The sequence below is a fragment of the Ictidomys tridecemlineatus genome, chromosome 12 (assembly GCF_052094955.1).
Source record: "Ictidomys tridecemlineatus isolate mIctTri1 chromosome 12, mIctTri1.hap1, whole genome shotgun sequence".
NCBI classification, from domain to species: Eukaryota; Metazoa; Chordata; class Mammalia; order Rodentia; family Sciuridae; genus Ictidomys; species Ictidomys tridecemlineatus.
The window spans coordinates 36,160,164-36,187,961 of NC_135488.1; the positions used below are offsets into that span (position 1 = coordinate 36,160,164).

Here is a 27,798-nt window from a genome sequence, read left to right on the forward strand (position 1 = left end):
CCCGTTATTAAGTGGACTCCAATGCCTGGTCACCCTTGTTCCCCAGCTCTGAGAAAACTGCGATGGGAAGCAACAGCAAGGCTCCAGAACGCGAAGCCTGCCCAGCCCTACACCAAACTTAAGTCCCCTCTTCATCACTAGCTCCATCAAGGGCGGTCCCCAGTCCCCATGCCTCTTACCCATCTCATAGAACAGTGCTGAGCTACTGCCCTGGACTGAATTTGGGGGGGGGTCCCAAGTTCACCCAAACCACCAAGCCATCCCCTCCCCCAGGGCTCCTGACAGGGGAGGGACTTGCATGAAACCTCACAAACCCCTATTACTTCTCTAAACACAAGTCACATGCACTCAATGCACAGAAAGGAGGACACACGGATGAGCAAGATTCGCTCGTGATTCTCCCAGAGACGATCATGTTCTATGGCCCTGTGCCCTGTCCTGTTCCGGAACCTGCTATTTGTTATGTATTAACGCTTCGAGTTTCGTGTCAACAGGGACATCTGTACGTGGTTGACTCTGAAGAGTGCCCAGTGTGTCGTGGGAGATGCTCCTCTTGTCAGCTCCTCAGGGTGGCCTTTGGGACTGATTCTGGTGTGAACATTGCCACCAGGACATCCTCCATCCATTCAGCAAGATTTCCCCCAGGACCTGATCAGCCACCGGCAACTTCCTGGGCACCAGGCAAAAGCCGTGTACACAACGGAGACCTGTGGAGACACATCCCTGGGCATCTCCTGGATCAGTTCTTTCTGTAACTGGGTGGGGCAAGGCTGGGCAGAGGGCACACCCTTACTAGGTTTGCCCCCACACACACACTGGGACTACCCTGCCTGTCAGGTGCCCCTCTGTTCCAGGTTGGCCTGGCAGTGATGTCTGGGCATGACCCCTGTGGACAGAGCAGGCCCCAGGGGAATCAGGGAAAGTGAGCCGGTTCCCTGGCCTGTGCGGCTGGTCTTGTGACCCCCTGGGGCAGGCTGCACTGGGTGGCTGTGTTTTACCAGATTGAAATTGGGCCACCCCAGATAGTCCAGAGGCACCCACCTGCCGTCTGAACTTGCTCCCACGGAACCCTGGCCCAGCATCTGGGGAGGGAGGGGAACCCAGGTTTCCCTCCCACCGCCCAAGGCGTCAGGCTCAGGCCCTGCCCCCTACCCCCGGCCTCCGCCCCTGCCGACCTACGCTCCAGCTCCCAGTGCCCAGGTAGCTCCGGAGCCCAAACCTGTCGGGCCGGTTTGAGAGCTGCAGGGACAGAGGGAGGAAGGCTGCCGAAGGATGCACAGCCTGCCCCGGGGTTGCCTGCACACTCCGCCGCTTGAGACGGACCTGCCTACCCCGCTGCCCGCCTGCCCGACCCCACGATGCGCGCGCCAGGCCTCCTGGCGCCGCTGCTGGGGCTGGGCCTGGGGCTGGCGCTGAGTGTGCCGCCCCCGGTGGCCACCGACTGCTCATCGCTCGGCCCCTCGCAGCGCCTGGCATTCTCCCCAGCGGCCAGGACCCGTTGGCTGGCCCCCCGAGTCAGGGCGCCGGGGCCCCTGGACCCCCTTTACGGCATGGTGCGCCGCTTCCTGTCCGTGGTGCAGCTCAACCCCTTCCCTTCGGGTGAGTGCGCCCCTCCCCTCCCCTCCCCTGGTGCACCTCTGGCCGCTGGTCCCCAGCAGCCTCCCTGTCCATAGGCACGTGGAGGGGAGGACAGGGCCCCCCGCATCCCGTCAGCTTTCTTCCTCCCAGAAGTCCTGGGGGGGTGCGGGGTACCCTAGGAAAAAGTTCCAGAACCTTCTGGTGTGACCTTGGGCCAGCCCCTTTCCCTCTCCGAGCCTGTTTCTCCTCTAACTGGAGGACCTTGAGGTAGAAGCACATGACATTAGCCTGGCACATTCTCTGAGTCTGGGGGCACCTGGAGTTGAGAGGGCCAGGGGTGGGGTGGGACCTGGAGGGGAGGGCTGCTAGGCCAGGCCCCTTCTGGCCTTCCGCCTCCCCTCCAGGTCCAGAACCTGCCCGGAGGGACTCCGCTGGGGCAGCGCTGAGGCCCAGCAGGACGGCCTCAAAGATCCCACTGGGCCTGGCAGTGGGGAGGGGTGACGCAGGGCCAGGGCAGTGGCTGTCCCCGATCTTTCAGCTTGGCTCTTTCCCCACAGAGTTGGTAAAGGCCCTGCTCAATGAGCCGTCCTCCTTGAAGGTGGATGAGGTGAGAACCCAGGCGGACCTGCTGGAGTGGGGCCTGGGGCTGAGCAGGAGGGGTCGCCTGGCAGCTCAGTCCCCTCTGCCCGGTGCTGGCCAAGGTGGGGTCTCGGTCATCCCTCCCCCTTTCCAGGGGTCCTGCAGTGGCAGGCCTGGGTTCCAGCCGCAGCTCTGCAGCAAGACGGAAACTCCCTGAACTCTGTAAGATGGTAGCCGGGAGGGACACCGTGTCTTCCTTGCATTGACCACCAAGAAGAGAGACACGCCCTCCACCCTCGCTTCCCTCTGCATCCGGGGAAGCCAGGCTGGGAGGGGGGTCGGGACCGCCTGACGCGTTGCTGCCCCGCCAGGTGGTGCGGTACGAGGCGGGCTACGTGGTGTGCGCAGTGACCGCGGGCCTCTACCTCGTGGCAGTGCCCACGACCGGCCTCTGCTTCTGCTGTTGCCGCTGTCGCCGGCGCTGTGGCGGCCGTGTGAAAACTGAGCACAAGGCCATGGCCTGTGAGCGTGGCACACTCATGGCCTTCCTGCTGCTGACCACCATCATATTGCTGTGAGGAGCGGCCCTGGCTAGGCGGGAGGGAGGGCCGGCCGGGGCCCAGACCCTCGGATGCCCCGCCAACCTTTCCTCCTCGCCTTCCTCCCACAGGGCTGGTGTGGTCTGTGCTTTTGTCACCAACCAACGCACACATGAGCAGATGGGGCCCAGCGTTGAAGCTGTTCCTGAGACACTGCGCAGCCTCCGGGGCCTGGTCTCCGATGTTCCCGGGGTGAGCACCAAGTAATGCCCCTGTCCCCAGGTGCCTCCTGAGCACCAGGCCCAGGCAGGACAGAGCAGAGGGGGGGCCCCGTGTTCATAGCCTGCAAAGGGAAAAAGGTGCCCTTCCTCAGCACACGTGGCCACCCCCTGCTGCGGAGTCGCTGACATGAGTAACTGCCCCTGTGCTGTCCCCAGGAGAGAAGGGGCTGCCAAGGGACAGGAAAGGTGGCTTACAGCCTTGTGTTTGTCTAGGAGCTCGAGGCCGTGGCTAAGCAGTTCTCTGTGCCCCAGGAGCAAGTCTTGAAGGAGCTGGACGGTGAGAGTGGCGTCAGCTGGCCCCGGGGCCCTAATCTTGGCCTTCTCCTGGTACACCGTGTCACAGCGGCTTGGCCCAGCTGGCTTCCCAGCACAGCAGGCCCCCTGCTGTGGGGCGGAAAAGCCAGCAGCACCCTGCAGAGCCGGGGCTGGGACCTGGGAGCATGATTGGGGTGGGGGTAGGGTCACCCTCAGCTCCTGGGGGCCAGCTCTGAGAATGCCCCATGCCCTGTGTTCCCCAGGGATTGGTGAGAGCATCGGCCCCACCATTCACAGCCAGCTCAGGAGCACCATGTACTCGGTGCTGGCCTCAGTACACAGCCTGGGCCAGGGTGAGCTGGGCCAGTGTCTTGCATGGGGTGGGGCCCAGCAGATGACCACCCGGGCAGGACCACCCTCACCCGGCCCTGAATTTCCAGCTGCCTACCCCACCCAGGATGTCCCCATCCCATCATCCCAGATCCCCGTGTCCTCGGGCATCTCTGCCCACTTCCTGGTTTAACGTGCCCTGGGGCAGTTTCCACTGTGACCTGACAGGTCAATGACCACAGGTCCCTTTGGCCAGAGGGGAGGACTGTCCTTCCTCTTGCAGAGCTGCTGCTGCGGAGGCCAGGAGCTGTGGCGTCAGCTCAGGCCAAGTGCGGGTCTCAGCCCTGCAGGTCTCCATGGACCGGCTCCAGGCCCTGAACAGCACCTTGGTGGAACTGCAGGAGGGACAGCAGCAGCTGGGGCTGGCTCTTGAGAAGCACCGAGACCGCCTGCTCACCCTGCTGCAGCAGCCTGGGTGCGGGAAGGACTGCACAGACACCCAGGACCGGGCCCGAGCCCTGGAGCTGGCCGCTGACTTCACCCAGGTGCAGGCCAGGGGCAGAGGCTTGGCGCTCTGAAGGGATCCTCCAGCATCCTCATGGCCTGGGGTTTCCTGAGGCCCACTGCCCTGGTCCCCTCCCAGGCTGCTCCTTCCCCTCCTGAGCACTAGAGCCCAAGGCCAATGACCTTCACCTTGGCAGCGAGTCAGAGCTCTCCCCAGGACACACATGGTGCCTCGGACTTCACGCACCCTGGCTCTGGCAGCTGGGCTGAAGCAGTCCCCACGTGACACCCGAGGGCTCAGAAAGGCACCCACCCCTTCCTCCCGCTGTTCCCTGGACATCTCGCCCCTTTGCAGGTGCCCCCTGTGGACAATGTCTTGCATCGCCTGAAGGGTGTCCCCGAGGCCAACTTCTCCAACATGGTCCAGGAGGTGAGCGCCCACTTGGGCCCCCCGACTCCTCTTCCTGCCTGGGCACTCACAAACGGGGACCTCAGTTTACCTGTTTTGAAGTGGGAATCCAGTGGAACCTAAGACTTGAGGCCACCCCTGTCACCTTGGGCTGGGGGCTCATGACGCTGGTCCTTGGCGGAGGCAGGCCTGGGGTGGGGTGGGCTGGGGGTCAGTGAGCCAGCCCCTGGCTGAGCTCTGCCAGGCAGGCGGGCTCTCCTGGGTGGAGACAGCCCCGGGGGAGGGTGCGTGAGTCAGCACCTGTGACCTAGAACCTGGAGTTGGGGAAACAGTGAGTCAGCCATACAGGTGGCTGGAGCCGGAGGTTCTGGGAAGGAGGAAGTGGGAGCTGAGGCAGAATGGCAGACGGGAGCTGAACATCTGGAGACAGGGCTGGCAGTCATGTGCAGGATGGACGGGACAGGAGGGGATAGCTGAGGTGACCTGTTGTCTAGGAAGGGACTGGGAGTGGAAGGACAGGGTCTCTGCGGAAGAAGGGTGATACGTCAGACCGGGCTTTGCAGAGACCAAGAGAACCAAGGGACTGTGACCCGAGCAGAGGGCAGCCAGGAGGGATGCCCGCCCTCTGAGGCCTTGTGACTTGGGACCCCCAAGCTGGGACACCAGCTGGAGGGTCGGAGGCACAACCCCCCTGGTTCCTGCAGGAGAACGCTACCTTCAACAGCCTCCCGATCCTGGTGGCCATGCAGATGGAGCTGGTGATCAAAGGTGAGCCCCTGGGAGCCAGGCTCTTCCAGGGGAGAGGAGGGGGGCAGTGGTGACCAGGGCTGTCCTCCCTGGCGGGCCCTCGGTAGGTCCCAGGGGTTCTTCCCTGGCCCCTGGGTGCCCTCTGCATCCCCTGAGACCTGTGGCTTCGGGCAGATCTGAAGGAGGCCGTGGCCCAGAAGCCAGAAGGCATGGGGACACTGGCTGAAGCGTTCCCCGAATTGGAAGCAGCTCCCCGCTGGAGCCGGGCCCTGGAGGAGCTGGAAGAAAACAGCCGTCCCTACCTGCAGGAGGCGCAGAGATACGAGACCTACAGGTACCCAGGGGCCTGGGGCCGGGCAGGGTGGGTGTCCGGCCTCTCTGTGGCTGGAGCCCCACCTCTAGCCCCCGCCACCCCTGACTCCCCGGGCCTGCGCATCTCTACCTCGCTGTGTGCCGGGACCTGAGTAGCAGGGCTTCGGGAGGCGTCCACACCCGCTCCTCTGCACTCTAGCCTTGGGTCCCGTACCAGCCCCTCCAGAGTTCCAACCCCTCTGTGACAGGTGGACGGTGGGCTGCGTGCTGTGCTCCGTGGTCCTGCTCGTGGTGGCCTGTAACCTGCTGGGCCTCAGCCTGGGCATCTGGGGACTGTCTGCCAGAGAGGACCCCAGCCAATCGGAAGCCAAGGGCGAGGCTGGAGCCCGCTTCCTCATGGTGTAAGAAGCCCCTACTTCCTGGGAGGCCCTGGGCAAATGGCCAGCCATGGGCCTCGGTGTCCTCATCTGCATCAGGGGGTTGGACCAGAGCAGGAAGGATGGACAGAAAACTTCCCCGTGCACACACACCAGGGACAACTGTGGTCCTCAGGGGGCGTGCTTCCCACTGGGTTCAGACCAGCGCCTCGGGATCCAGGCAGCAGCACCGGCACCAGAAGGCAGAGTCCTATTTCTCCACCTTCCCTACACTAGCTGTTGACTAAGAGGGTGCTGCTGCATACAGTCGGGCAGGCTGTTCACTGCACAAGGGTGACAGCCTTGGGAGCGTGGGAGCTGATTCCACCGCATGTTTCATTCTCCGAGTCTTAGAGCCTGGATGGGGCTGTGGCCGTCTCACAAAAGAGCCTACAAGTCAGTGGCACCTGGCCCAAGGGTCCTTACTGCCCACTGGGGTGCTGCTCCTGCTGGCCAGCCATGCCTGGTGACCCCTTTTGAAGGCTGGGTTCTGGATCGGGCCACCTCCACAGGCACTAGGTGCCAGGCAGACCCGGCTCTGTGCACACAACAGCTGTCCCTTCTCTAGGCTGCCAGGGCCAGCAGGACCCCAACAACAAGGTGGGGTGCAGTGGGACCAGGAGGGACCTCCCAGGAGGCCCAGTCCCCCATCCAGCTCCCCACCAGGCTCTGCCCTGCTGTCCACTCAGACCGTGCTGGCCCTGGGGTGTGGCTGGGGACGGAGGGCTGCCTGGGCAGCCGCCCTGCCCCCTCAGCCTGCCTCTCGCCCTCCCCAGGGGGGTGGGCTTCAGCTTCGTCTTCGCCGCGCCCCTCATCCTCCTGGTCTTCCTCACCTTCCTGGTGGGCGGCAACGTGCAGACCCTGGTGTGCCGGAGCTGGGAGAGCGGGGAGCTCTACCAGGTGGGACCCAGAGCCGGCGGAGGGAGGCGTGGGCAGAGAAGGAGGGGCGAGAGGGAGAGAGGGGGGCAGAGTGGGCACAGAGACAGGAAGGCCCAGGGGACAGGACGGGGAGAACCCGTGCGCCTCCAGACAAGGGCCTCGTGGTTCCACTCACACCTGGCCCCCTCCCTCCTCCCACTCTGAGCCCGGGGCCTGGGTGCGTTCTGGTGGTGAGCTGGGGGCTGGCCTGGGCTCTCTCCCAGGGTCAGGCCAACCCACCACCCTCCCCGAGAGTCATGGGAATCGCCCCAGCCAGGAGGGGCCCGGGGCTCATTCAGGTTTTGGGCTAGACCTGGTTCTAGAGTCCCCGAGGTGCTCCCCCGCGGCCTGCTCTGCCAGGGTGGGCTCAGGGGAGCGGGCAGCCTGGCCACCACGCTCACCCCGTCTCTCCCTGTCCATGCCCAGTTTGCAGACACCCCGGGGAACCTGCCCCCGTCCCTGAACCTGTCCCACCTTCTCGGCATGCGGAAGAATGTCAGCGTCCTCCTGACCTATCAGTGAGTGGGAGCCAGGGCTGGGGGCAGGGGGGCCTGCGGGGAGGGCAGAGTGGCTGTCCCCTTGGGGTGATGCGGGCCACCAGCCCCCTTCTCTGTGTTCACCCTCCCCCCAGGCAGTGCCGGGAAGGGGCTGCCCTCTGGAAGGTCCTGCAGCTGGATGACTCCTACAACCTGGAGAAGCACCTGGATATCAGCCAGGTAGGAGAACATTCCAGAAGGCTCTGAGGACCTCTCCTGCAGATACTCCTCCTCAGGTCCTCTTCTGTGGAGGCGCCGACTCTGGGAACCCAGGGAGTCTGGTGGAGGTGCTCGGGGCCCCTGCCCAGCACCCAAGGCCAGCCTGACCCCCAGGACTCTCCCTGTGCCTCCTGGAACTTGGGGCATTCGCCTGCCAGAGGTCACACAGGAAGTTGGTGGAGACGCTGGCCCATGCTGGCCAGGGGCAGCTCTAGAACAAACCAAGATGCCACCTCACGAGAGAGGGACGGACTTTGAGAACACGGCTCTAAATGTGTGGAGGCTGTGAACCTCCCTCCTGCCTCCCTGGTGCCTAGTTGAGGTGGGAGGTGGAGCCATTTCCGAGCATGTCCTAGGAAACCCACACCCCCCTGGCCTGCCCCCGCTGCCCTGGGCATCAGCAGGCTGACTTCTGATTCTGCTTCCCCCCGAGAACGCCCCCGACTCCTCTCAGGTCCACCCCGGTTCTTGGTCCACGGGGCCCAGTCCCACCTCCAAGCCTTCAGCTGTGTGACCTGGGACAGCTGGCTTCAGACCTCAGCTCACTCCTGTCCGCTTCTTGACCCAGAAAGGAGGTCCACTGAGCTGGCGTGCCCCAGGGAGAGGCCAGGGACACTGCCCCAGGGTGGAGGCTGCTGGCTCGGGGTCCCGGCTCCAGGGAGAGAGGCCTCAGGCCTGGTCCTGGGAAGGGAAAGGCCCAGCTCAGGGAAGAGTCTGGACAGAGAGAACTTCAGGTCCTCAGAGTCCATCCGGCAACTGACCCGGGGGACCTTAGAGATGTCGTCCTCAAGTCAGAAAGCGACCGCTGATTATGCAGGGATCAGTGAGGCAGGCGAGCCTTCCGGGGCCCACTGCGTTGACCCCCCATACTGAGACCCCCTCCTAGGAGGTGAGGGCTTTTCCATCATGGTGGTGGTGGGGGGGAAGCAGCCTGGGGGAAGCAGTGAGCAGAGGTGGGCTGCATTTTCTAATTTGCTGTGCATCGTCCAGCAGATGAACCCCTGTCTGGTTTCAGCTTCTCTCTGTTAAACTCTGAGACTGAACTTTCATGAGCCCTAAATCTCTTGCCGTGATGGTAGGAAAATGCCAAGGATCTTTCCTGGAAATGCAATTGTCTCCCTCCCTCCCTCCCTTCCTTCCTTTCTTCCTTCCTTCCTTCCTTCCTTCCTTCCTTCCTTCCTTCCTTCCTCCCTCCCTCCCTCCCTCCCTTCCTTCCTTCCTTCCTTCCTTCCTTCCTGTAGTCCACAAACTTGGGCCTCAGCCACTACGTGGGAGTCTCCGCTCTAATGCCCGGGGCTGGTGTCTAGAATAGGTAGACGAGGTCCCACGGTCACGGGGGCTGATGGCAGTTGACAAGTAGACAAATGGAAAAAAGAAGATCTCAGAACCTGGGGCCCTGGAAAGACCTCAACTCTGCGGATGTGAAAAAAAGGGGCCAGACGGACGGGGAGGCCCGTGCTGGCAGCCTGGTGGCCAGTAGATGCAGCGCAGAGGCCGGGTCCTGGAGGGTGTGCAAGGAGGCTGGCAGCGGGTGGGGTGCGTCTGGGTGGTCCTGCCTACCCAGCACGGAGGTCCTGAGGGCTGGTGAGGGCTGACCGCCGGCCTGGGGAGCGTCTGGGACCCTGGCTTGCCACCTGGGCGTGCTCCCCATCCTCCCCCTCCTCCCCCAGTACACCCACAACCTGCAGCAGAACTTGCAGAACTTCAAGCCGAATGTGCAGAATCTGGAGCTGTTGAGCCCGGAGGCCCACCGGGACCTGGAGGCGCTGCAGAGCAGTGGGCTGGACAAAGTCAACTACCAGGCCTTCCGCGTGCAGGTGGACAGGGCCCCTCAGGTCCCCGCAGGGTGGAGGGGCCTCAGAGAGGCTCTCACCTCCCAACCCTCCCAGCCGCTCCGGGGTCCTCCCTGCTGGGAGCCGCCACGCCCTGGGCCCACCCCCAGCGCTGTTCCTGGTGCTGAGCCCCCTGCAGCCCACGCTGGGCAGCTCCGCCTGGGCTCCACCAGAGGGCGCCTCCTTTTGTGGTTGTCTTGGGAAATGTCTGAAATGTGGCCAGGGGCCTCAGCACTCACCCCTCGTGGCCTCTCCCGTCTGCCCTCAGATCCAGAGGCCTGTGGTGAAGACTGACCTGGAGCAGCTGGCCCAGGAGCTGCAGGGGTTGGCCCAGGCCCAGGTGAGAAGCAGGCAGAGGAGGCCCAGGGGTGCAGGAGGCCAGGATGCTTGCATGGGAGAGGGGATGAGGGCAGAGGCAGGGGACCGAGGGTCCCCTCACCAGTGACAGCTGAGGCTCCTAGTCCCCAAACTGGGCTGGAGGCTTTGCACCATCTGTTCCAACTCAAGCTCCGCCACCAATGGGCTGTGTGGCCTTGGATGAGTCGTTCAGCCTCTCTGAGCCTCAGTTTCTTTAACCATAAAAAGGACTGACGTCACCTCAGATCAGATGAGGTAACTGGCCTGATATCGTGTGTCTCCTGTGCACACGCCCGTCGTGGAACGTGCAGGGACAGGTGTTGCGGGGACCCCAGGACAGACGCCCTCCAGGGGAAGGAATGGCATTTTGAATTCACAGATATTTAGAGTTTGGGAACTTCTCTCTGAGACATCTCTGAGACCCTGCAGCCACCTAGCTTGGTGGGCAGGCAAGGAGCATCCCTTGGTGTCTGCAGATGCTACCGTAGCCAATAAGGGTCCCGTGGCTGACTAGGGGCAGACCTAAAACCCCGGCACAGGTCTCCCTGGAGCTGAGAAGTCTCCTCTTCTGCCTCTGATCCTAGCACTCCCACCTCCCCTCCATGGAGACTCTGGGTCAAGGATTCTCAGGCGGAGCCTGTCTTGCGGGGCGTGGGGGACATTGTGGTCTCTGTCCACTCTCAGGGCAATTCTTCGTTGGGGCAGCAGCTGAGAATGGAGGCCCGTGGGCTTAGAGATCTCTATCAGGAGAAGGTTGTCCCCCGGCAGAACCTGGTGGTGAGTCCTGAGGCCCAGGGGCCTGCGGCCTGCCGGGGGGGGGGGGCAGCGAGGAGCAGGAGGCCCCAGGGCCACATACACCCCTCGTGCCCTCCCCCTCCAGCATGGTCTCTCCCCCACAGGCAGAGCTCAACCTCAGCGTCAGGGCCCTGGAATCCGCTGCCCCGCGTCTTCAGGTGGCCGCAGGGGGTGGGCAGTGGGCTGCAGACGGAGGGAGGGCCGCGGTGAGGTGGGAAGGAGGAGGGGTGGGGGGCCTTGGGGACCACCACTCAGCCTCAGGGTCCTCGGCGCTGACCCCACCCTGCTAAGGTGAGCGGTGACTGTGGGGAGTGGCTGGCTGCTGTCCTGCTCCCTGAGGGGGACAGAGCCGAGGCTCCTCTCCCTCCAGCTGCAGACCGCGGACGTCCTGAGCCATGTCGCTGACCTCGAGAGGGAGCTGCCTGCCAGGGCCGCCCGCATCCTGATGAACGTGAGTGGGGCTGGGGACCGGGCCACCCCAGCCTCTCCTTTAACCCTGACCCTCACGGTGGCTCCCAGGGAGGCCCATCCTGCCCTGAGGGTGTCAGGCCCGGGGCAGGGGCCTCCTGGCCTCCTGGCCTCCTGGCCTCCTGCCAGCCTGGGCCTCCTCTTTCTTGCAGGAGAGTGCCTGCTTCCTGAGCCGGGAGTTGAGCTACTTCTCGCAGTACTTGGCCTGGGTGAGAGAGGAGGTGAGTGGGGGCTTGGACCTAGCCTGGCCTCAGAGCAGCTGAGGGTCCCCCACGCCCAGGGGAGCAGTTGGCCACCCTGTCCTTTGGAGGTGCCCCAGGCCTGACATCGGCACGCCTGGTTTTGCTGGCTGATCTCTGCCTGCCCACCTCTGCCCAGCGCCAGGGTGAGCTGGGAGGGCCCTGGCCGTCTAGAACATGCCGTCCACGCCGTGCCCCTGCCCTTCTGTGGTCACAGCCCACCTCCTCTTCCAGGCGCCCGCTGGCCACAGCCTCTGAGAGCTGTCCTGGCTCTGCACTGGCCACAGGGGGCTGGCCCGGCCTGAGTGTGTCTGTGCACACACGTGTGCGTACAAGCACATAAGGCCACGTGGGCAAGCACGTGCACATGTATGTGTTGCTGTCCAGTGAGGGCCACTCAGAGCTCAGTGCTGGGCACAGGGTGGGCCTAGCACTGGCCGAGCCACCAGCGCCAAGGGCAGGAGCTGAGCAGGAGCGGGAGCGTCTCCATCTCTGGGTCTGCACCCTGTGCCTGCCCAGGGCCGCTGCCCGCATCTGTGTACGGTGTGCAGGGCCCCAGCCATGTCCTGTCCACCTCTTGCTGAATGTGAGGCACACACCTGAGGGGCAGGGGTCTCCCCATGTGCCCGCCTCCTTTGCCAACACAGGTGACTCAGCGTATCGCCACCTGCCAGCCCCTCTCCGCAGCCCTGGACAATGGCCGTGTGATCCTGTGTGACATGGTGGCCGACCCCTGGGTGAGTGCCCCGGCTCATCAGGGCCCGTGGACATGGAGGCCCATGGATGGGCAGTGTGAGCAGGCCATGCGGCGCCCCCAGCCCGGGGCCTGCTCCCAGCCCTCCCAGCGCTGGTCACAGCTGTCCCCGTCCCTCGCTGGGCCAGTGCGGAGGCTGCAAAGCAGCAGGGAAGGCCACCCGGCCAGCTGACTGACCTCACACCCCTTCCAGAATGCCTTCTGGTTCTGCCTGGCCTGGTGCACCTTCTTCCTCATCCCGAGTATCGTCTTTGCTGTGAAGACCTCCAAATACTTCCGTCCCATCCGGAAACGCCTCAGGTGAGGGGCTGCCAGGATCTCAGGGGACAGGGGGGACACTGGAGGCCCAGGAAGGAGTCTTTATAGACACTGGACCCTCATCCCCTGCCCTACCTACTCCAGAAACCTGGCAGAGAAGAATCATAGTCTAGGCCTGAAGAGACACATGCACTAAGGAGTTCCATGGCCTGGAAGTCCTCCCCTATGTCTGCCCCACATCCTTCTTACTGTAACACATGCATCCAAGCATAGCATCTTAAAACTCTTCCTCTCTCTTGGAGGGCCTCAGAGGCAGGAACATCAGGACTTGGGTTTGTCCCTGTGTGGGAGCTGGGGTTCTGTTCTGGGGACACTTTCCTTTTGCTGTGCCACAGCTCTACCAGCTCTGAGGAGACTCAGCTCTTCCACATCCCCCGGGTCACCTCCCTGAAGCTGTAGGACGCAGCAGGTGAGCTGCTCCTCCCCTCAATTCCTCCATGCTGGGCGCTCAGGGTGGGGAGCAGAGGGGCTGGGACCAGGGGTCTCCAAGAGGGCAGGGAGGCTTGGGGACCCGGTGGCGTCTGGGTCCAGCTGTGGCCATTCGGCAGCGGATCTGACAGGCGGGAGCCCTGGTCCCCGCCCCCAGCACTCTTTCCTTCCTAACAGGGCAAGGTGCCCCCTGGGACTGCCTGTCCCCCACTTTGACTTCTGTAGCTCTTGCCCTAGAGCCCAACCTGGCCCCAGATCTGGGCTGTCCCCCAATTCCACCTTCCCTGGCCCCGTCCTGCCTGTTCCCCTTCCACCCTTCTCTGCTCATAACCCCCTTCATTCACCTCCCAAATCATACAGCGCCTGCAGGTTCCTCCAGGTGTCTCGCCCTTGTCCTCCTTGCTGCAATACACCAGCACCAAGAAGCACCTGTTCTTCACCTATTGGAACCCCTTCCCCAGCCCCTTGGGTGGGACAGAAGCCCTGCCCAGCCCTGCCCTGTCCCCACCTGGGCCCCCCTCTGTTCCTCTCCAAGCTCCTGCCTCTTGCCCTCACCTCCCATCAGCCCAGATTCCCTCCTGCTCCCTCCCCAGCCCTCTCCTTCCTCCTCCAGGGAAGTCCTTCCCTCCCTTTGTCCCCTCTTTATCTGGTCCCCACTCTTATCTTGCTGGCCCCAGGGACTCCTCTACTTAACCAAACTAATCAGGCCACCACGGCCCAGGTCTGGGCTTGGGCTCCCCTGGTGGCCCCTGAGCCCTCCACTGCCCTGGGCCCCAGCCTGGGCTTAAGGGACCTCCGTGGGGTGAGTGGCCTCTACGGCCCGAGCCTCTGCCGGCACCGGGGTAGGAGTCCTTGTGTTGGCCCTACCCCTCCCTGCGTCCCCTCCCTGCGTCCCCTCCCTGCGTCCCCTTCCTGCGTCCCCTCCCGAGGCAGCGTCTTCCCCAGCAGCTTTCCCAGGAGGGCCCTGGTGGCCGGGAGTTGGCACTGCCCCTTCTCCCCTGTGTACATGGCCGAGGCCGTCCCAGCCCGTCCCCGGCATCTCCGCCATGCTGAACCGAGTTCCACAAGGGAGAGAAGAGATGGCAGCTTTCCGTTCCCTGGCAGCCTCAGCCTGGGGTCCCAGAAGCCAGGTCTCACGCTGGGTCCCTGAACACAGCTGGGGTTCAATGAGGGTTGTGGAGACAAGAGTGCCGAGGCCTCTTCTGACTTCAGGCATCCAGGGGTGATTCCAGCCACCAGCAGGGGAGCAGCACCCATCTGGGGGCCTGCCCAGGAGCAGCCATACCTGGCCCCCAGCCTGGCTCTGGTGCTGGCTGGCTGGGCACCAGGAACATGCACTGCAGGTCCCTCACCTCGGTGTCTCCCTTCATAGCACAGAGGCACCCCAGCCCCGTGGAGGGTCGTGACAATTAAACGTGATCTGTGGAATGCCCTTGGCCGAGGGCTGCTGTTTTCCATCACGACTTAACTGGACCAAAGGCAGAGCCAAGGTCTGGGTGGGCACAAGGGAAAAGGGAGATGGGTCTGTGTTCGAAGGCCAAAGCCTTCATGACAGCGGTGGTCTCCTGAATTACAGGATGTGTCTGTGTTTAATTGCATCTTACAAACCAGCAACAGATTTCCACTGGGAGTCAGGGTGGTGCCTATGTGACATCTCCAACAAGCATCCTCAAATTCAGCACAGTCGCTCTTCTTGGCTTTCCCCAGAGGGTTTTATTTGTTTGTTTTGATGTTTGCTCGCAGGCCGGCTTGTGCAGAGGAAGTGGCACCCTGCATATTAAACATGCCGTAGGTGCCATGGCACACACCTGTACTCCCAGCAACTCAGGAGGCTGAGGAAGGAGGGTCACAGGTTCAAGGCCAGCCTCAACCACTTAGTGAGACCCTAAGCAATTTAGCAAGACTCTGTCTCCAAATAAAAATAGAAAAGGTCTGGGGATGTAGCTCAGTGGTAGAGGTCTCCAGTACCATAAAAAAAAAAAAATGAAGTAGAAATAATGTAAAAGTCATGTCCAGTTCTCTATTATAATTGCCTCTTGTCATCAATATATTTAAGCATAGTTTTGCCTTTTTGTTTTGTTTGTGGTGAGAGGGATTGAGCACAGGGCCTTGTGCGTGCTAGGCAAGCTCTCTACCACTGAGCTCCATCCCAGCAGCAGAGTTATTTTAAAGTTGAGTAATTCCTTTGTAGGGAGACCCATGGGTCTGTTTCTAGTGGCTGTTTTTCCCCCTGGGTTCTGTTCGATTTCTCGTATCCCTCTTTGGGTACTTGGTGGATTTTGACTGAGTTGGGTCCTCACTGTATCTGAAACCAGTAGGAGGCCTAGGATGAAGTTCTCTTCCTCCAGGAAACCTATGTTTACATCTGCAGGTGTCTGGGGACCTGGCAAACCAGGTCGCTTGAGTCCACTTGTGGGAAAGAGATGATTTTTCCGTCCCTGGGCGGAATTCTTCATTTCCACTTGACTCATTCCTAGCACGAGGGTCTCTGGGGTCCCAGCCCAGAGTACAACAGACGTGCCGGGCACACTGCTCTCATGGGCCTGGTTTGTCGTCCCAGAAGTTGTTCAGAACTCTGCACCTTTGCGGTATCTTCTGGAATCGGCAGACCCTCTCGGGAGAAAGTAGTCTCGGTACTGGGCACCGGTCTCTGGATGTCCTTGTTTCCCAGGTCTTGGCACTATGGTCCGTGGCTGTCTGGTTAGCTTCTTGGTGCCCTCGATCACCCTTAAATAGACCTACATAAGTATACATTGTAAATATTAAATGTATACGTTATGTATATTAAATAAATCAGTAGGTCAAAAAGCTGCTGGCTGCTGTGCAGGTGCTTCTGTGTGTGTGCACGGGGGTGTGAACATGTATACGTGCAGCCACATGTCTACATGCAGTCATCTGAGCAACATTTAAAGTTGTCCTCGGCTGGGAATCTGGAACAAATCACCTTTCCACCATGATCAGAAGTCATGGTCCTAAAAGTCGATTTTGATATTCCTCCTGAGAACTGGCCAGTGGCTGCCACACTTCAGATCTAGTCTCCAGAAGTCCAGCCCAGCCCCGCCGAATGCTGGTTTTGCACCGGAGCTTGTTCAGGGCTGGGGACGGCACTCAGCAGTTGACAGAGAGGTGGGAATGGTGTGGGAAGGTCGCCTCATGACCTGGTTTTAGAATGTTGGGATTCTGCCAGGCAAATTCTGCTTCACAGGTGAAACAAAGTCCCCACCATCACAGTCTGGTCTGTCATTCCAACAGGAGCAGACGTCAGGGGTCCTGACGGGGCGGTTGACATGTGTGCCTGAGCAGACGAGGCTCCATGATGTCTCCGTCTGCTTCAAGTTCACATAAGTTGGACTCGGGTTCTCTGGAGCTGAGCCTGGGGGTTTCCTGTTGGAGGAGCCGCTGTTTCCATTCCCTGCGGGAGCCCGGGAAGGAGACTGTGTCTCCAGGGAGATCTGATTCAGATGTCCTTGATGTCCCTGTGGCAGAAGAGATGACAGATTGGGGGCCCTGGGAGTTCTGCCAGGTGCTCCACCTGGCTGCCCAGCACAAAGCCCTGTGGCAGATTTTGCCCAAGAAACGCCACGTGGGCCAGGACATCTGAGGTCCCTAGCAGTGGCTGGGTGTGCAGAAGGAGGGCCACGTGATGGGGCTGGGACAATGTGACTTCACCTGTATTCACTGAGCTGAGTATCCATCAGGGAGTGTGCTGCACACTTACCTGGACTAATGACCAGGTGGCCAGCGCTACTTAGCTACTTGGTTGGGAAAACCAGAGCATGGACACTGAACGGGGGCTGAGTACCAAGGGCGCCACCTACCCAAAGGCACCCACGGTGATGGCGGCCTTCCGAATCCTCCGCGCCCAGCCTGACCATCTGTGGCCCTGCTCAGAATGACAGTGTCCCTGTTCCCACGTGCTAGAGCCAGGGCCCTCTGCTTAGCGCCTAGGGCCTGCCTCTCCCTGGGCCCTGCCTCTCCAGGCTGGAATGCCAGGGACTGACCCGGGAGGCTGGTGGCCAGCCTGCTCCCCACACCATGTGCTGCTTGAACCAAGCCCCTCCGGAGGTCCCCAGTCCTCCCTTGGCTGTCCTGGAGTGCCATCCTACAGCACCTTACAGTCCTCTGTCCTACACATGGTGACTGAGCTTCAGAGCCCTGGGTGAGGAGGGAGGTGGGGTATGCCCGGGGCGGAGACCCCCACCGAGCCTTGACCTGCGCCTGAGTGACACACGTGGGAGGGGATATGGGGGGGTCATGGGGGCTGGCAACCAGGGGCTGGGGTTAGAGGAGGGGTACTAGAGGGTGTGAACTGGGCCCTGGGGGACGGTGAGGAGGGCCCTTCTAGCCACAAGGAAGGGGGGCCTGAGAGCCTGAGGTCGGGTCCGGGCCCCGTGCAGTTTAACAAATCCAGTGGCTGATGTCAAGGCCCTTCGCCTGCACAGTCCAGCAGGTGGGAGATGAGCTGGTGGCTGGTGGCAGAGCTATGAAAAGGACGGGTGGCCTCCATGAAGGCCCTCATGACAGTCGGCACGGGGTCTTTTCGCTCAGTCCCAGAAGCCACCGGGAGAAGGGACAGAGCTTCGCCAAGAGAAGGCAAGTCTGCCACTGGGCACTGCGGGTTCCTTGGTCCCTGAGAATCCAGGCAGGGGGGGCCGGGCTCTGGAGACCCTTGGATGCGCCCCCAAAGAGAAAGAGGTGGAGTCTGCGACCTCGCCAAGCTGAGGTCAGCTGGAGGCCGAGCACAGCCCTGCGGGCAGCGCACCTCCCACCACTCCCACCCTGGACAGGAGAGTGGACGGGAGGGGCCAAGCTGTGTGATGTGACGCAAGAGACGGCCATTTGTATTTCCCTACCAAGAAGTGCCCTTGGCCTCAACTGTCCCTAGGGCTCTGGGAGGGCAGTGGGCAGAGGAGGTTTCAGGAGATACCACTAAGATGCTTCTGGTAGGTTCCAAAGCCACAGCTGCACCAGCTCAAGTCATGTGACACTCCTGAGTTTGCAGCGCCCGGACAGGGGCCTTTGGGGGCCTCAGGCATTCTCAATGCTCCCGTAAAGAGGGGCTCCATGTGCACGGTGAGCCCCCTCCAGCCCTGGGCCTTGCTGACAGGCAGGGGCTCCCGGGGGAGGAGCAGCCCACTCTGACCCAGCACTTGTCTCTCTCCTCCACCTCCTCGGCCAGGGCCCAGCAGAGCAAGGGCTGAGGAAAGGACAGGGGCAGGGGGCTCCACAGACCAGGGGGCCTGGGGACGAGGGACTTGAACTTGGGCCTAAGGCAGAGGGTTATGGACAGACATTGAGGAAGGGCCAGAAGACCCCAAGACTTGTGGGCAGAGTAGGGAAGTCCCTCACCTGGACAGGGCTGATGCGGCCACTCTGAGAGTCTTGGGGGGAGTCTGTGGGGCCCAGGTGGGGAGCCACACTTTGGTCTTTTCTCGTTCTTATTCTCCAGAGGCCCAGCAGAGAGACCCCGGGGGCAGTGCCTGGAGACATGGAAAGACCCCCTTGGGGGCCAGAGGAGGAAGAGAGTGTGGTGACACAAGGACCCTGAAAGGGCACATGCACCCACTTCTGTGTCCCATGGGGGACGCCCACCTCAGGGGGCTGCAGGGCAAGTTCCCAGAGCACTGCCACCTGCACCACCCCCATGCCCCTGCCCCTGCCCCATGGCCCAGCGGAGAGAGGGGAGCCCCGCCTGTTCTGTGCAGGTCGCGAATCCCCAGGAAGGGCCTCTGAGCAGGGGAAGGTCAGTGACTTGGGGACGGCTGCTGTGGCCCTGGTTCTGCAGCCTGTGTGTAGGTGAGGAAGTGTCCAGGCGGATGGTGGGACTTGGTGCCTGGCGGGCCAGGCAGGTCTTGCCCCCCGCGCTCCGTGGGGTAAAGGAGTAGCCTGTACTCACTGGCCCCGCCACTGACCAGCCCGGGACTGGCCGACCTTTTAACTCTTCCGGGTCTTCCTGTCATTATCACAGAGTGGAACCAAGACACTTTTCTCCCAAGGCCCCCACAAAGACAGCATGCTCATCAGACCCAGCTTCCGGAAGTTGGCTGGGAGGAGTGGCAGGGCTGTCCCTGTCCCTGAGGCAGGGAGCTTGGTCCCCACCCCAGCTGCCGAGGGGCTCCCCTCTGTCGGGCAGTGCTGCTCTGGGACTGGAAGTCTGGGGTCTGCCCAGCTTATAATCCTCAGGGAGCTTCTGGCAGACACCTGGACTGTCATCCCCCATCTGGGGACAGTCCTCCTGGCCTCAGTGGGTCAACAGCTCCAGGCTGTTTTCTCCCCTGGAGCGTCTGAACACTGAAGCTAATTGGCTGGCTCAAAAAGGGGGGTGGGGAGGGCTGCGAGCTCCTGAGCACACTGCAGAGGAGGGGGCGGCCAGGGCTCTGTTGCCATGGGAACCACAGGCACCGCACAGGCGGGCTCCTCCGGGCACCCAGAGGGGAAAGTTGGCAGAGCTTTCAGGCACCCGGCTCCTGGGTGCTTTCCCCAGGGCTGAGAAGAAGCTAGGGAGCCCGCCCCCTGCAAACGGCAGTAAGACCCCCTCTCCCCGGGATCCCGGGGGCCCTCACCTCTCCTCTGCCGCTGCCCTCCTCCCAGAGCATCTGGTGAGGTCCCTCTGCTGCCCTGAATGCTCTCCGAACCTCAGAGCCAGCAGCCAGCTCAATGGTATTTGGGAAACAGGAAAAGTCCACGCTCCGGGGAGACTCCCACTCTGCAAGGATTAGCAGGGTGACAGGGAGGTGATTCAGGGTCCTGAGGGACAGAGGAAAGAGATGGAAGGACTCCTGAGTGTCACCCTGATGGTTTTGCCCCGGGCTGTTAATCTGTCCTGGTGGCCAGCCCCCCTACAGAGCCACAGCAGCCGGGGCCAGCTTCTCCACATTTGTGTCCCAGGGGAGGGGCGCAGGACAGGGAGGGGCTGGCCTGGAAAATGCCACCAAGAGGCTCCTAGAGCTCCCCTGGAGGGACAGGACCCCTGCCCCGGGAACAGCTCCCACCAGCTGCTGCTCCTTGACCCAGGGCACCCCCTGCACCCTCTGCACCCCCAGTTGCAACCTCCCCTGGTAACAAAGAAAAGGGGTGATGAGAGAGAGAGAGTGAGTCAGGGACAGACACCTGAGGGGACATGACCTGGAGGACAGGACAAGGGGCCAGGATTTGAAGCCATGTGCAGAGAGAGCCTGGGAGGGGACCGGAAAGATGCAAGACAGACTCGTGCACACGTGCGTGAGAGGGAGAGAGAGGGAGGGGGAGAGGGAGAGGGAGGGGGAGCAGGAGGGCGGAGCGCTGGGAGGCAGGGAGGGAGGGTGGGGTAGGGGTGTGGGCAGGGGGCGGGGGAGAAGCCACCGGTGACAATTACGTCTGGGTCCAAGCAAACATGAGGCAGCTGCCAGCCGCGCCGGGCAGTCCTGGTTGCCTGGGCTGGGGAGCGGGGCGGCCAGCAGCAGTTCCCGCCAGCACCCGGGATGCAGCGGGACAAGGTAGGCGCTGGCCGGCGAGGGCTCGCCTGGGAGGTGGAGGGGACGTGGGGCTTCTGGGGACTGCTCGGGACCGGGGATCCTCTTAGAGGTTCCTTCTATGACCCATCCTCTGCTGTCCCCTTTAAGGTGACGTTGAGACCAGGGCTGGAGGGCAGCCCTGTGCCTGGTCCTGCCCAGTTAGGTCCCGGGGACAGGAGTCAGGCGGCCGGGAGCTGCTTCCACTGTCCTGAGGGTCAGGGAAGGCAGGACACAGGAGGGGTGTCTGGTGCTTGGAGGAGGGCCAATGAGTGCATCTTCCGGTTAACTGCTCAGTAGCTAACGAGTACCCTCTTCTACCAAGGACCCAGAGCAGCTGTCCCCTCTGGTGCGGCTGCTGGGAGGTTGGAGAGGAGGTGAGGGAAACCCCTGACACAGGGGTCGAGAAATAAAGGTAGAGGGGGGCAAGGAGGAAGAATTAACTGTAGGCAAGGAAAGTGAGCCAGCCCCCAGCCCAGAGTTGACCCTCAGAAAATGCGGTCCAGTGCCCTGCAGCCGCTTAAAGGTGCGGGACAGTTTTGCTCTGAAGGAAAGAAGAAGCACCAGAATTAGGTCTGGCTGCTCAGATCACCCCCAAATAACAGAAAGGTTGATTGCAATTTTTCTCATGCAGATGTCAAGAGGGAGGTGATACAGGGCTGACACAGACTGCCCCCCCACCAGTCAGCAGGGACCCAGGCTCCATCTGTCTCCCTGCCCAACATGGCTGCTGGCGCTCCAGCCAGCACAGGCAGGTAGAAGTAAGGATAAAGAAGGAAGGACAAAAGGACCCAAATAAAATCAAGGTCTTGTGAGTAAGAAAGAATGAATACTGGGCTGGCATCTCTTAATCTCGCCTCCCAAGAGAGGGCTTCCTGCCTTTCCCACCCAAGAGGACAAGCAGCCCAGAGAGGGCTCGAGGCTGGCTTCAGATCACACTGTCCCAAAGCCCAGGCTGCCCCGGCCCTGTCCAGTTTGTTTCTCAGGGACACCAGGAGGATCAGCAGAGGTGATGACACGAAGCTTTTGAGCATGGTGACAATGAACGTTGAAAAGTTGCTTTCTCTCCTGTCACCTCAAGTGTCCCCAGTATCTGCCAGGAGGGCAGAGCAGACGCGGAGAAACCTCAGGCTTTACCGAGGCTCCCTGTCCACCCGTGCTGTGGGTAGCCCAGGTCACGTGGCCCGAGGTTGGCGTGAAGGCTGGCCTGGTGCGCACTACAGCCTCACCAGCACACGCTCCCGCAGCCCCAGGACAGAGCCCCGGGAGATCATGCAATGCAGCGTCCACAGGCAGGGACTCCTACCATCCAGCGGCACCCAGATGTGCATTCCAGCTCTGTCCACCCACAGAGGATGGTCCCCCTCCCCTTGCCTCTACTGCTGGAGATCACCCCTGGAGCGTGGCCACCACTGTCCCTCCTACATGGGCAGAGTGAGTGCCCCGAGTCCTGCAGGTGCATCTGGCCCTTCTCCTGGCCATTGTGGCCCCCTCTCCCGCCCTACACCCGCCCCACAACCAGCGCCTGGGTCCCTGTGGGTCTCACTGTCCTTCTGCCCACCAGAGGCCTTCCTGTGTAGGCCTGGCCAGGGACAGGAGTGGAGCCCACACCCCTGGGTGCTGGGCCAGGCAGGGGCAGTGGTTCCCGGGGAAGCCACCGCTGGAGATGGGGCACGACACCTTCCTCTCCAGGGGCGGCGGGGTCTGCCGTCAGCACCCGCAGGGGATTGGCTCCTCTGGTCACTCTCGCCAGCCCCTGCCCCCAGCCCTGCCCTGCCCTGCTCCCTGCTCTCCCCAGCTGCCCGTTCACGAGCCCTGGCTCGGCCTTGGGGGTGGGCACTGCCGCTCCCAGCCCACAGACACTGAGGCCCAGAAGGGGATCATATGTCACAGCACCAGGTCCCCAGGAGCATGGACTCCACCAGCTCTTAGGAGAAGGCAGGGGGCCTGGGCTGGGCTCACCGCGATGGGCGCGGGTGCCGTCCTGGGGCTCTGGGGGGCTGTGTCCTGGAGGCCCAGCTCAGCCCGGGAACCTCTGCTGCCCGGCTCCAGCCTTCTTGCAGGAACTTGTGCAAAATGGGTCCTAAACTGCTCCCTGGTTTCCAAAGCCCCTGAGAGCGCAGGTCAGGAAGTGGCCCTGCTGTCCAGGTGGCGTGGAGGAGAAGGCCAGGGTCGAGGGGCAGGAGCTCTGAAGTTCCCCCCTCCCTTCTGCTCCCGTTTCACAGATGAGGAAGCAGAGGCCCGTGCTGCCTGGCAAGCGCCGTGGTCGCTGGGATTTGAACCCCGCTCTGCCTCATTCTCAGGCTTGGGCCCCAGGGCTCCGGCTCCAGGGGAAGACTTCAGGGGGCCAGGGCATGCCCCTACCCAGGTGACCGGGAAGCTGCCCGCTCCTAGTCCTGGGGCCTGGCTCCTGCCTCCCCTTTCTGGGCTGAGGGTTCAGGAGTGTGACGGAGAGGAGCCCAGGGTTTTAAACCCCACCGCCCTTTGCTCTCCAAAGCCCTCCACGGGAGTGGAGAGCTGCCTTTCTACTCAGAGGCCGAGGCTGGAGCCCCCTGCTCCCGCAGACCACCACCAGGCTTCTCTGGGGGTTCCAGAAATGGCCTCTTGGAGGGGGAAGGACACCCCTGCCTTCCAAAGCAGAGAAAGAAGGGACCAGAGAGGCTGGGCACAGCCCCTCCTGGTGGCCCAGCCCCCGGGCAGGCGGGAGGCACCTGACTCACTGTGGTGCCCACCCCCGCCCCAGCAAGCTGATGTTCCCTGGAACAGGTGTGTCTGTCAGCTGTGCTCAGCCCACGTCCTGGAGCCCACAGAGCCACGTGACAGGGAGGAACCGAGGGGACCGCAGGTGCCAGCTTGGTGGGGGGGACAGAGCTCAGCTGAGATAGGAGGACATCAGAAGGGGCCCTGTCCCTCCCCTCGGTTGGCTCTGTCTCCCCTCTCGGATCTGCGGCCTCAGCTCTCTGCCCAGCTGTCCCCTCTGCCAGAGGGGATGAAGCACTGCTGGCCTGGTCTCCAGCTCTGCCTGTCATCCTTGCCTCCAGCAATGGGCAGTGGGTGGCCACCAGAGTAGATTCAAGTCCCTCTGCCACTGATGGCACACCCCACACTCAGTGCTATTGGACGGGCACTCAGGGCAGCCAGATGCTAGCCGAGACTCTGCCCCCCCCCCCCCGTTTCTCTGGACTCAGCCCTGCTCCCTACACCCTTTAGCTGTGTGTCCACAGACAAGTTGCTCAGCTTCTCTGTGCCAAGCGCTTTTGATTTTCCTGAGGAGATATCACCCACCTGGATGAAGGAGATGATCTGCCAGCTTGCTCAGCTGAGGGCTGCGTAGAGGTGGGGTGTTGACGCCATGGCTTTCTGGTGGCTGGGTACCGCCTGGGAAGGCCAGCCAGCCCCACTGGTCAACTCTGGGTCAATGCGATGTCCCCTTCTCAGGGTGAAGGAGTCTGTGCCTTGGAGAAGTTGGCAGTCTCAGGCCAGGACGGCAGGTCTGGCCTCTCCTGCTCCAGCGCTCTGAGAGGGCCGAGGCCAGGGGCGTGCAGCACGTGGGTGGGTGTGCAAATGTGCCTGTGGCTGTGGGGACCCGGCCGTCTCAGCCCCCTGCCGGCCCTCATCTGTCTATTCCCAGGGTGGGTGACGAGCTGGGGCTCCCAAAGCCTCCCCATCCCAAACCTGGGAGCCCGCACGACACATCGCCCACCACTGCTTCCCGCCATCTGTCCCGCATGATGGAAATAGAGCCAACCACAGCGGCGAGACAGCCCGCTGCTGCCGCCCCTGAGGACGGGGAGACAGGTGGGCAGGCCCCCGAAGGGGTGGAAATCTCCCAGCAGATCCCAGCAAGCACCTGCCCGGGGCAGCAAGTCTGTTACTGGCCATGCCCTTGACCTCTTCCCCTTGTCCTGGGCAGCGGCCTGACGCAGGACCAGAGGGTGGAGAGCCGTGGTGGTCTCCCTCTGGGGCTCTGTGTTCACGCCTCACCTAACCACTCAGAAACCAGCCAGGGTGTACTGGGGAGGCCCTGGGCAGTGGACTCTGTCCAGGCAACCGAGCTGGGTCGTGAGGGTCCCAGGTTCCAGGCCCCCTGAGGTCAGCCCTCCAGTCTGACTGACCACAGACCTCTTCCCTCTGCACTCAGTGGTCTGACACTGTACCAACTGGCCCGAAGCCCACCCCCAGCCAGGTTGATTAACTGGAAACCAGTGTAAACTCTGTCTTTTCAACAGGTAATCTCTATAGATATTATTAATGAGCTATTTTTGCTTCCGGTACACAAATATTTGAAACCCAGTGTGTGTTTACACGGAATATCACTTCTCAGTTTGGACTAGGTCCACACCACCTGTTCAATAATCCTATGTGGCTGTGGCCACTGTGTGGGGTAGCTCAGACCTTCAGGGGTCACTGCTGGGCCAGGTTCAGCCGGGATGAGAAACACAAGCTTCTTAGCCTGTTTGTCCTCCCCTGTGATAGTCCATTTTCACTTACTATTACAAAATACCTCAGGCAGGCTGCCTTTTTAAGACAAGAGGTTCACTTAGCTCACAGTTCTGGAGCTGGAAGTCAGAGAAGCAGGGTGCAGGCTCTGACGAGGGTCCCTTAGGCTGCATCACACCATGGGGGGAGTGTATGTGTTTTTCTGAGTCTGGGGTCTCTCCCTGTCCTTATAAAGCCACAACAATTCAATCATATCCCCACACCACCGACCTCATCTAACCTAACCATTTGTCAAAGGCCCCACCTCTAAACACACGCAGTCCTGTTAAGAGCCCACCCCTTCATTAACGTCAGGCTCTGGGGACACAACTGCTCCATGGGTTTGGGGATGAATCATAGTCAAGCCACAACATCTGCCTTTGCCGTTTATGCCTTACATGCTTCACCATGTGCGAGTTATTTTTTTTCTTAATTAACTGGCATTTCAAATTCTAACACACTCCCTGGAAGGGGCATTTTTTTTTTCATGCCAGGGATTGAACCCAGTGGTACTTAACCACTGAGCCACGGTCCCCAGCCTTTTTTAAGTTTTATTTTGAGACAGAACTTTGCTCAGTTGCTGAAGCTGGCCTGGCACTTGCAATCCCCCTGCCCCAGCCTCCCAAGCTGGGTGGGTACCTCTGTGCCCAGCTGAAGGGGCATCTTTCAGTCAGTACTGTCAAGGGAAAGCGGACAGCTGTCATGGTGACCCAGCAATGCCACAAAAACACATCAACTGCGTCCCATTTCCACCTGCGTGGCCTGATGGGGCCAGGCCCCCTCTTTGTACAGAGGTGGTGAGGGGGAGCTGGAGGGGCACTAAGTCACCTCTCATGCCAGGCGGGGGCATCTCCTGGGCAACCCCAGTCTGGACATTAAACAGGTTGGTGCTGCTCCTGTCAAGCCAGGGAGAGCACATACCTGGGGGCCTGGTGGGCCTGGTAAGAGGGTGTGTAATTCTGAGGAACCTCACTGTGTTGGTGTGAGCTTTCAGTGAGTGACCTCTCCTGACACGTAACCCAGACCAGCACACAGCAGTGTGTCACCCTGCTCTGGGGAGCCCAGGTCCCTCCCCCACCCCCACAGGCCAGGGGGACTTGGAAGGAAGCTTAGACTTGCCCCTGGCCTACCTGTGAGTCTTGGCTCTGGGGTGACCGGCAGAGAGTTGCCCGGCTACCTGCAGCCTCTGCCTTTGAGGAAATTTATTTATTTATTTTTTTGTACCAGGGATTGAACCCAGGGGCACTTAACCACTAAGCCACATCCCCAGCTCTTCTTGGTACTGTATTCAGAGACAGGGTCTCACTGAGGTGCTCGGGGCCTGGCTAAGTTGCCGAGGCTGGCTTTGTACTCGCGATCCTCCTGCCTCAGCCTCCCAAGCCCTTGGGATTACAGGCGTGCGCCACCTTGAGGGAATCTCGTAAGCCTTGCTGGGCGCTGTCTCTGGGACATGGTCTTGGGGACTCTGTGGATCCCCTGGACCCAGGTCTTCTGGCTTCATCAATCTCTGCCACCCTGCCCTGGCCATCCTGGGGCCTGGGGACAATGACAACTCTGTCACCAGTTAAAATGAGGCAGAATCAGGCAGGAGCCCATGGAGTGAAGGTCACTCGGGTGGATTCAGGAGAACATCAGGGTCATCACCTTGCCCTTCATGGGTATTTATCAAAGGCCTTATTTCCGTTTGTATTTTTAATACTCTTTTTTTTATGAGAGTATTTGCAATTTGAATTTTTATTGATCTGATTGTGGTGAGAAATCAACAGAGTCCTGCAACCCCTTTACCTGACTTCCATCTTGCAAAGCTAGTACAATATGGCAGCTGGAGTATCCACGGGATGCAGTCCCAGATCTTATTCAGATTCCCCCGGTTTTGCCTGTACTCATTTGTGTGTGTGTGTGTGTGTGTGTGTGTGTGTGCACGCGTGCGCGCACTGCACAGGTTCCCAAGTCCGAGACACAGTCAAGGCACACAGTGTTGCCCCCCGGGACCCCTCCTCTTGCCCTCTGACAGCCACCCTTTCTCCCGCCTGCCTCTCCCTGTCCCCAACCCCTGGCCTTCTAATCGGTTCCCCATTTCTAAAATGCCATTTCAAAATGTCACATAACTAGAATCACACAGCACGTGACCTTCAGGATTGGCCTCCTTCATCCAGCCTGGCAACCTAGAGATTCACCCAGGCTGTTTGCTCTCATGCTGAGCCCGTGACATGGACGCACCACTGTGTATTTAACCGTCCCCCACGGAAGGACACCTGGGAGGTTTCCAGTTCAGGGCTCTTACAGACGAAACTGCTGCAAACTCTCGTGTGTAAGTGCTGGAGCATGTATTTCCAGCTGCTTGGACCAGTGACGCGGAGTGGGATGGGCGGGTTGGGCGGTCGATGCGTCTTCAGTTTTCTAAGAATCTGCAGAGCCCTTGTTCAGAGGAGCCACAGGGTCCTGCCTGCCACCAGAGAGGAAGGAGTGGTCCAGGGTCCCTGCATCCGCATTGACCTTCGATGCTGTCACTATTTTTTATCTTGGCCATTGAGAAGAGATGGTTCTCTGGGTGGCTCTGCTCACAGATCCCAGAGTCTAATGGAGCTGCCCATGTGGTCAGGGGCTCATCGCCATCTCCATGTCCCCTTCCACTGGAGGGCTATCTGCATGGCTTTTACCCACGTTCTCACTGGATTTTCCTGTGGAGTTTGAGGAGTGAGGGTCTCATGGGTGCCAGGGTCTGTGACACGAGGAGCTGTGGACACATGGCAGGACCCACCCTCTTTTGGAAGAAGAAAATAAATGCATCTGAAAACAGAAAAAAAAATTTATAGGATAAGTTCCAAGAGGACAAGGTTCCCAAGTCCAAGACACAGCAGTGCTGGGACGGGGACCCAGGGGTTCTCCTAGGCTGAGGGGGTGCTCCCAGAACCAGACTCCTGAGCCAGCCCCTGAGCATCCACAGGACAAGTGTCCAGTGCAGGGGCATCAGTGTCCCCTCAGTGGAGGGACAAGCCCAGCGCAGGAGGAGC

At 61.2% G+C, this 27,798-nt stretch overlaps 2 protein-coding genes and 1 long non-coding RNA gene across 6 annotated transcripts in view; 2 read left to right on the top strand and 1 right to left on the bottom strand.

Moving 5' to 3' along the window:
- Positions 1-1,025: 1,025 nt before the first annotated feature.
- Prom2 (prominin 2) lies at positions 1,026-14,247 on the top strand. The gene is made up of 24 exons (XM_078028470.1): positions 1,026-1,599; positions 2,136-2,185; positions 2,529-2,731; positions 2,828-2,948; positions 3,191-3,254; positions 3,496-3,585; positions 3,905-4,107; positions 4,422-4,496; positions 5,180-5,243; positions 5,397-5,556; positions 5,783-5,935; positions 6,727-6,850; positions 7,295-7,386; positions 7,500-7,584; positions 9,294-9,440; positions 9,724-9,795; positions 10,497-10,589; positions 10,712-10,765; positions 10,978-11,058; positions 11,228-11,296; positions 11,962-12,051; positions 12,262-12,368; positions 12,722-12,795; positions 13,176-14,247. Exons 1-23 carry the CDS (start codon positions 1,359-1,361, stop codon positions 12,783-12,785), a joined length of 2,502 nt encoding a protein of 833 aa, XP_077884596.1. The 5' UTR covers positions 1,026-1,358; the 3' UTR covers positions 12,786-12,795; positions 13,176-14,247.
- A 629-nt stretch (positions 14,248-14,876) lies between these two features.
- On the bottom strand, positions 14,877-24,008 carry LOC144369255 (uncharacterized). The gene is made up of 2 exons (XR_013428725.1): positions 23,591-24,008; positions 14,877-16,291 (listed from the first exon to the last, which is right to left on the bottom strand). It is a non-coding gene; the product is annotated as an uncharacterized LOC144369255 (long non-coding RNA).
- The window catches only part of Kcnip3 (potassium voltage-gated channel interacting protein 3), a 75,386-nt gene continuing 67,496 nt past the window's right edge, over positions 19,909-27,798 (top strand). For 2 of the 4 annotated variants that reach the window (XM_013364879.4, XM_040270731.2), the window contains exon 1: positions 20,152-20,290. In XM_013364879.4, coding sequence (XP_013220333.1) covers positions 20,188-20,290 — 103 coding nt within the window. In that variant the 5' untranslated portion in view covers positions 20,152-20,187. Of the gene's footprint in view, positions 20,033-20,151; positions 20,291-27,798 lie in introns of those variants that run through there. The other 2 variants (XM_040270729.2, XM_005339571.5) reach the window with 2 other exon arrangements.

What these genes read in the sequence shown, in the direction of transcription:
- Prom2 (XM_078028470.1), top strand. Translation starts at nt 1,359, where the DNA reads ATGCGCGCGCCAGGCCTCCTGGCGCCGCTGCTGGGGCTGGGCCTGGGG. An exon ending in ACCAGGCCTTCCGCGTGCAG is followed by an intron (nt 9,441 to 9,723) that starts GTGGACAGGGCC and finishes GTCTGCCCTCAG; the next exon opens with ATCCAGAGGCCTGTGGTGAA. An exon ending in TGGCCTGGGTGAGAGAGGAG is followed by an intron (nt 11,297 to 11,961) that starts GTGAGTGGGGGC and finishes TTGCCAACACAG; the next exon opens with GTGACTCAGCGTATCGCCAC.